The sequence below is a fragment of the Elgaria multicarinata genome, chromosome 7, assembly GCF_023053635.1.
Source record: "Elgaria multicarinata webbii isolate HBS135686 ecotype San Diego chromosome 7, rElgMul1.1.pri, whole genome shotgun sequence".
In the NCBI taxonomy this organism is placed as follows: Eukaryota; Metazoa; Chordata; class Lepidosauria; order Squamata; family Anguidae; genus Elgaria; species Elgaria multicarinata.
In genome coordinates, this window is record NC_086177.1 from 45,591,031 (window position 1) to 45,599,214 (window position 8,184).

Genomic DNA, 8,184 nt, shown 5'->3' on the forward strand with positions numbered 1-8,184 from the left:
TCCGTCCGTCCCCCCGCCCCAAAGTGGGCCCTCCGGGGGTCCGGCACTCGAGGAGGGGCGGAGGGCTGAGCGGAGCCGCGTCGCTCCGCGCTTGGCTTTCTTTCTGTGACCGGCGCTTCTCCGCTCTCTTTGCTCTTGCAGGTTGCAGCTGCTCCGCGCCTCCCGCCTTCCTGTGAGGTCGCCCTTTGGCCCCGCCGGCAAGCCAAGAAGCACGCGGGGAGGGGGGCGAAGGAAGGCGGCGGCCGCCGCTCTCGCTCGTGCGCGCCCTCGGGGAGCCCTCCGAGCCCAGCCGCCGCCTGCCCGAAGACTCCCGGCAGCAGCGACAGCGCCCGCCCGTCCCCCTCCCGCCGCCCCCCTCGGACTGCGCGGCTGGTGACGGGGCCTGCAGCAAGATGCCGGGGCGGCGGCTGTGGTGGCGGCGGCGGGGGGCGCTGGCGGAGCCCGCGGGCAGCTCCTCGTGCGTGGCGGCGGCGGCGGCGGCGGCGGCCCTGCTGCTCTTCCTGCTGCCCGCCGGCTGCCCGGGCGTGGGCGCCCTCAACGACACGGAGCCCATCGTGCTGGAGGGCAAGTGCCTGGTGGTGTGCGACTCCAGCCCCTCCGCCGACGGCGCCATCACCTCGTCGCTCGGCATCTCCGTGCGCTCGGGAAGCGCCAAGGTGGCGTTCTCGGCCACGCGCAGCACCAACCACGAGCCGTCCGAGATGAGCAACCGCACCATGACCATCTACTTCGACCAGGTCAGGCGGCGTCGCCCTCCCCGCCCTCGTCCGCACCTTCCCGGCTTCCCGCTCCCTGCCCCGCCGGCGAAGCCCCGCCCCGCCAGCGGCGGAGACAAACCAGAGTCTCCTCCCACCCTCGGGCCTGCCCTGCTCTGCCCGCCTCAAGCGCCAGGCCTTTCATCCAGGGAAGCCGCTTCGGACCCCAGCACTGACCGCTCGGGGCACTCCCCCTCGGAGAAGAGCCGCTGACTAGTTATTCCTGGCCCTCCCCTCAGCCTCCACAGTTCCTGCCAGGTTTCTCCCCAATTCATCGTTTCTCTAGCCAGGTCCAGGCCAAGAAATGTTGAAGGGAATGGCACTCACTTCACTGGCTACATCAGAAAGACGCTTCTGTCCCCCAACATCTCATTGCTGCCCCACCGAATCTGCCAGTCTGAGGCCGCCACCTCCCTCTGTCTAAGGATAGGGAAGGCCCTCCCAATCACCTCTGTTCTTGCCTAACTTCTTCCACCAACTCATTATTCATTCTCCTCTTAGCTCCCCAGCATCAATGGCTGCTGAATCCTAACTTCCATCACCTCCATGCAGTCTATCCTTCAGCACCAACTTCCCTTCCACCTTTCTTGATCTATGTCCAGATTCCAGCCCTTGAGATTTCCTCCTCAATCCTCTCCATCCATATCTTTCTTCATTAGCGACCCTTCTCAAGTTCAAGACCAACCATCTTAGACATACACAGCTGGCATCCTTGTGGCTCATCAACTTCTTGGATGGCTGCTGTGGCTTCCTAACGGGTATGGCGTAAGTGCCCCACCTGGTAGTGTAGCCACCAACAAGGATCATCAGCAGATACTAGGGGGCACCTTGATGATCCTGTTTAGAACAAGCATGAAGTCAAGGCCTCTTTTCAGACGAACTGGCAACATCCTTACAACCCATTTCACCATGGAATGGCTCTGGGATTTTCTGCTCTGCCTTCCCTAGCAAACCAGACAGGCATTGGTAGAAAAGCAGCTGGGGAACTCGCAGATGGTGGGTATAGTGCAGACCGGGAACAGTCAACAGGGCTGCAAGCTTCAGCTTTTTCTCTTGACTCATCAAGGAAACTTAAAAGCTTTTAAGGATTGCTCTATCGTGCTGTTGCAGCCCAGGAGATTATAAGAGGGAAGCATTGGAAACATTTTATATATCAAAATATAGATACAAATCTAATAAACTAAATACATTCAAGTAATTTAGAATCACTCAATACAGATCATAGGTTTCTATCCCTCCATCTGTCTGTCTGACATCCATACCCATTTTTTTTTAAAAAAAATCCTTCTCTGTTCCCACATGTGCTGTATTTTGTATCTGTTTTGCTACTATAAATTTACAGAAAATAATTTTGACATAAGATGGGCATATGGGTTTGTTTGTTTGAACAGAATTATTGTACTGCCTCCTTCCCAACTAACGCAAAGGCAGATGCTACATACATGTTTTGTGTCCCACTATTTTGTTTATAAAGTCTTTGACACTTTTCAAAAATAATAATGTTAGAATTGCAATTTTGATAGGGGTGTGTGTGTGTGTGTGTGAGTGCATGGAACTTACAATAAGAATTGGTAATTTCTCTTTGGAAGATTAAGGCTACAATCCTGTTCACACTTACCTGGGAGCAAATTCCAGTGAATACAGTGAGATTTACAGTGCAATCCTATATATGCCAGGCCTACCCAGATGAATTTTAAACCTAAGAATTTTAAGATGCCGTGATTGTTATTTTAATATTGTATTGGTTTTATATACTCCTTTAACTAATTCTATGTATTATATTTTATTTATTGTTGTTCCCCGCCTCGATCCAGAGGGAGAGGCGGGTAATAAATTATTATTATTATTATTATTATTATTATTATTATTATTATTATTATTATTATTATCTGCACAGGAATAAGTCTCCCTAAGTTCAATGGGGCTTACTCTCAGTTACGTGAGTAGACTTCTAAGTAGACATGTATTGGATTGTGCTGTAAGGAAAATATGGAAAGAAAATCTTTGCTTCTTATTCTACACTCTTAAACACAAGTCTTGAATCTGGACTTGATTAGGTGTTTTTCCAAGCTCACATATAAAGGAAAGCCAAGTTCTTTCACTAACTTTTTTATAGCATTTTTATTGATTTGTGTGTACATCCACACGTACACCTTAAACCTGTAGAATGGATAACATGAGGCATTCTCCCAGCTCTGAACAGGGAAATACCTGGTAGGCAAACAGAAAAAGAATCCTAAGAGCTCTGGTCTTCCAGGGGTCTGTAGTACGATTTTGACAATTCTTTTTTGCAAAAAGACAGCAGGAAGCTGCAATAGCTCTAGGGTACTTCCAGACAAGCCTTTTATTGAGCAATTGCCCTGCCTCATTCATGGAATTTTGTAGGGGATCCAGATAACAATGTCTTTCACTTTTAAGCCTCTTCAATTTTCCCGCCACTTCTGCCATCTTTTTTCTTACTGCAGAAAGTCTGTTAGGAGGGAAAGAAGGAATAACTGCCCAATGTGTTTCGAATGGTAGTGCTAGGAGCCCTTCATCTGGATGTGCCTCTGCTCAACTGTCTTAATAAGATCCCAGTCAAGTTGTTTCAACCAGTTCTCTGAAAGGACAGATTTAGGCAGAGGATCTAGGGTCTGATTCTGCAGCTGATGCAAGTGTTCATTGTACAAATCACCTCAAACAATTGGGTTGGGATGGTTTCTAGGCCTATCATGAGATTGCCAGCTCTCATTCACATTTCTCTAGTGCAGTCTGAGTTGCCCTTGGTTGTAAGAAGCCAGATTGAAGCATGCACATTACTGGGAGAAGTCTCTTCCTCATGGATCCATGTCCTCCCCTTCTTCTGTTACTGAGCAAGATGCTTTTGAAACATTCATAACTTGGCTCGAGGTATCATTTTACATTATTCTAATTGGCAAATTGCATTCCCTTTTACCACTAAGTCCATGCACTAAATCTCTGTGGGTTAAAATGCATCCACCCTACTTCTTTGTTCAAGCTTAATTGATTTAGACCCTCTGCTTCAGGATGGAGTGGTGAGAGAAAAGAGAACGAGGGATGTAAATTGCAAGAAAACGGGGCTAACTTGTTTAAAATGTGAACCATTCCACCATTCCATCACGTGAGACATGACTGAGTCTATTTTGTTTCACATTAACATCGCAAGACCCAAGAGACATAATTAGTTTCAATACTGTCACATGAAAATGTAAAACCCTCAGCTGACTTGTTTAATAGGTTCTTTTCTCCTTTCTTTGTGTGTGTCTTAGCAATGATATATTATGTTTTCTCCTCCACTGTGAAGACCCAGGCTGCCACCATGCTCCTTTCATTCTCTTGAAGAGGCTTTGGGTGCACCACTGTGTAAATCAATCAGCTGTCTGAACTGATCCTTTTAAAACACCTTGGAAACAGACTCCTTCCCCCTGCAGTCCATTTTAATTGTACAGCAAATGCCAATGGTTTTGTATTGCTTAGGGAGTTGATTGAGAATTCTCCCTTTCCCCCCTGTGTTCCCATGTTCCGTATACTGAAGCCATGACCTGATCGCTCGCTTTCTTTTTTTCTTTCTTTCTTTCTCTTTTTTTCTTCCTTCTTTCCTTCCTTTTTCTCTCTCTAGGTGTTAGTTAATATTGGCAACCATTTTGACCTGGCTTCCAGTATATTTGTAGCACCAAGAAAAGGAATTTATAGTTTCAGCTTCCATGTTGTGAAAGTATATAACAGACAAACTATCCAGGTATGTATTGACATGGGAGAATCTTTATTGGGATAGACCTTTTGTTTCCTTTCTTTTCAAAATTGTTCACATAAAGGCTGGTGGAATTGCATATGCACTGAAACGTAATGAGGAAAGAATCGATGTGCTCAATGTTTTATTAATATGCTCATCCTCAGCAATAGGATGGGATCAGTTCCCCCAGCCAACACTATAATTCTGATAGAGCTAGCTGCCAGCCTGACCAGATTTGGATGATGGTAGCAGGTCATTTTGACTTGGCTGTCTCAAGAATTGTCCTGCAAGGATTCAGCTGTGCTGTCTCCTAATCTGACCTTCCTCCTCTGTGTTAGGCTTCCGACTTCTATGGAAGTCACTTTTGAATTGGGTTTGGAATTTAGAATGTGCTTGTCTGTGCTGTACTGGGATGTAGCAATAACATTTTTTTAAATTAAAATAATAAATCCAAACAAGACCACTCATATTGTGTTTCTTTTGCATTGCAGGTAAGTTTAATGCAGAATGGCTATCCAGTGATTTCAGCTTTTGCTGGGGACCAAGATGTTACCAGAGAAGCAGCCAGCAATGGGGTCTTGCTTCTTATGGAAAGAGAAGACAAAGTGCATCTCAAACTGGAGAGAGGAAACCTCATGGGAGGATGGAAATACTCCACCTTTTCTGGCTTCTTGGTTTTTCCACTATAAAGGGAGCTCAAGGAGAAGCCTAGTCTTCAAGCTGGAACAAGGATCCAGTCATTAAAAACAACACCACACACAAGAACCCTCCTCCTCCTCCCAGAACTTGGCTACACATGCCAATAATCTCAGCCACCCAGTCAGACTGCCATAATAGAAGAATGAGAAACCTTCTTGACGCCACTCTTTGCTTTGACTTTTGACAGTTCCTTGGGAAACCTGCGGCTCTGATTAGTTTTAGATGACAGTGATCTTTAAGAGAAATGAAATTATCAACCTGAGCAATTTGTACCTGTGATTGTAAAGTCAATTTTGGATTTTATTGTTGGGATCATTGACTTTCCTCCCTTCATTCTCTTTCTGTTGTTCTCCCGAAGAGACATGCTAATTGGGATCACGTAGCTGCTTGTCCAGGGCTTAGCCCAAAGCCAGAAGAACCTGACATCCCATGTCCTTGCAATGCTTTCTCTTTTGTGTTTATATAGCCTTAAAAGAAACCCAAGACAAAAATAAGAATGGCTTCAATTTCTGTCCTTTATCTTCTGGGGGAGGGAAATCCGTGGACATTACTGTGTCAAGAAGTGCTTTATCCAGTGAAGCAAATTTTGCACGATTGGAAACTAATTTACTTTGTGTTATTTCTGTTTTTCCATCATCATTCTTTTCCTTTTTCTGACTCTTTCTGTGCTAAAGAAGCAAGCTCGATCGATCAACAAGATAAAGCAAGCACAAATATACCCTGTAGCTCGCAGTGAAACTAACCAGTGAACACTTCTGCTTGCACTGTCCAACAGATCTAAAAGAAGCATTTGTCGAGGCTGAGGAAGACACTGCACAATCTGATTTTTGAGTTACAATCTGGAAAGGGAATGACATTTCTGAATTGGTCTGACATTTCCAGAATCTGTTTCAGAAGGCTGTGAATATCTTATTTGAACATACCGTAAAATGATAGCATTCCTTTGCATTTCTGGGAGCTCTGTGGTGCTTTCCTGATCTTTATTTGATGAATTTGATTACTAATGCTTGAATATGCAGTCATTTGGGTTCTTTCGAGTGTTCCAATATCTTCCCTCCGGTTTAAACAACAGATTTTTTCACACCAAACCTTGAAGGATCAGGCATATATAAACAGTTTGTGTTAATATGTGTGACAGAACAGGAACGTTGAAATTCTGAGGCTGTGAAAGCTTACTAAGGTTTATGTGGTTTAGCTTTGAATACATAAATTGTATATTTTGTTTATTTATTCATTTATTTATTTTTGTTGAAGCTTTCCCTATTAGCATCCAAAGACTTTTGAGTAGTCTTAATCCAATACTGTATATCAGAAAGGTCATTGATTCCAAATGATAAAAGAAGAAACCTCAGGTTGAATTCAAATTCACCTTCTATGTGTCAATGTAACCAAAATGCTGATGAACTTTAGATTCAGAATAAATGGGTTTCATGTCCAACTTGCCTTCTTTTCACTTTTATGTAAGTGTCAAAAGTGACTGCAGTGCAGGGGAAAGTGCAGTTTGGGCTCAAAGAAATGAGTAGGATTTTTTAAAAAAATCTTTTTGCTTAATTTGTTTTTAAATTCATATTTCAGTGATGTTGTTGAGCAGATGGGTAGACTGGAATTCTATTTCATTTTTTGCTGTGTTCGTTTCTCTTCCCTTTCTCAAGGAATAAATATAATGCAAATGATGTTTGCAGAATACAAGTGGTAAACATGTTGCATTGCATGTCAGAATTATGGTGGACATGTTTTCGTTGTAAATTTGTCATTAAAGGGTCACTGTCAGTTAAAAACATCTTAGAGATAGTTACTGTACCTGTGTTAATTATAGCTCTTTGAATTCTAAAAGAAAATAATTCAAAAAATCAGTTGTGTTGTTCTCTCACCACTTCTGCTTGTTTTGTTTCTTACGTGTCTTGGAGGGTTCAGTAAATCTAGTTGGTATCAGTGTTGGGTTTGATTTTGGTGTGTCTGGACATTTGTGTACTGGATTTCACGTTTGCATACAGCTTTATACCCATGGAGCCCAATATACGTAAGCCCTATCCACATGGTCTTTACACATTTTTTGTTGTTGTGGATAGATTTTGTGGATAGGGCCTATGCACACTGGAGTCCATGACAATGTGATTTTCAAGGATGAGTGAGTTGGTCTGTACAATCCCAATTGAATCATATTTATAGAGCAGGGAATGTCTGGACCGATTCCCATGCATTGTAAAGATAAGTGGATTTCCTCCATTCCATCTCTTTATTGTTTTGTGGGTTTGCTCTGCCCTACATTCAATGCCACTTGAAATCCAGTTTAGCTAGGTGAAATTGTAAAATAAATTCTGAAATTGGAGCATATACTGCAGGGTTGGGAATCTGTGGTCCTCCAAATCTTGGGCTACAACTCCCATCATCCCTGACCATTGGCAACATCTAGAGGGCAACAGGGTTCCCCACGTCTGATGTACAGTTTGGCACAGCTTTTATTTCACCTAACATTTTCCACCCTCCTCTTTTTATGTTGCCAATGCATATGTGCACATTGATAAAACATTGCCAGAACCCCCAGTTTTTAGTGACTGTTGCATCAAAATGCTTTTGTGTAGAGTTTTATCAGTATTTGTGCTTCTAGTGTAGATGAGAGGAAAGAAATGGCTGCAATAAAAGCTGTGGCAAACTAAAATATGCATATTTTTAAAAGGGACAATAGAGAATTCCTAATATAGCAGTCTTGCTTTGGAAGCTTAAATTAGTGAATTGGTACTGCAAAATTTGGAGATAAAATTGGAAAAGTGAATTAATTTTCTGCAGCAATCAGTTGTTGTTGTTGTTGTTGGTAGTGTAGAGTAGCCTTCAATTGCAAATGCTGCAAGGTCTTAGGTGAGTCAGAAATTTGAAAACTGTTTGGTCTAAAATAAAAACAAATCCTGAAAATGGACAAATTGCTTTTAGAGTATCTTATATTTAAATACATCATAGCCAATTTTTAAAACACCAAATTGTAATTTAGTAAATTAGTTA

The 8,184-nt window shown here is 43.3% G+C and overlaps 1 protein-coding gene across 1 annotated transcript; it reads left to right on the forward strand.

Annotated features, from left to right (window-relative positions):
• Positions 1-392: 392 nt before the first annotated feature.
• CBLN2 (cerebellin 2 precursor) lies at positions 393-6,872 on the forward strand. Its single transcript, XM_063130023.1, has 3 exons — positions 393-737; positions 4,375-4,494; positions 4,980-6,872. The coding sequence occupies exons 1-3, from the start codon at positions 393-395 to the stop codon at positions 5,175-5,177; spliced, it is 663 nt and encodes a 220-aa protein (XP_062986093.1). The 3' UTR covers positions 5,178-6,872.
• Positions 6,873-8,184: the final 1,312 nt, after the last annotated feature.

What these genes read in the sequence shown, in the direction of transcription:
- CBLN2 (XM_063130023.1), top strand. Translation starts at nt 393, where the DNA reads ATGCCGGGGCGGCGGCTGTGGTGGCGGCGGCGGGGGGCGCTGGCGGAG. An exon ending in TGACCATCTACTTCGACCAG is followed by an intron (nt 738 to 4,374) that starts GTCAGGCGGCGT and finishes TTCTCTCTCTAG; the next exon opens with GTGTTAGTTAATATTGGCAA. An exon ending in ATAACAGACAAACTATCCAG is followed by an intron (nt 4,495 to 4,979) that starts GTATGTATTGAC and finishes TTTGCATTGCAG; the next exon opens with GTAAGTTTAATGCAGAATGG.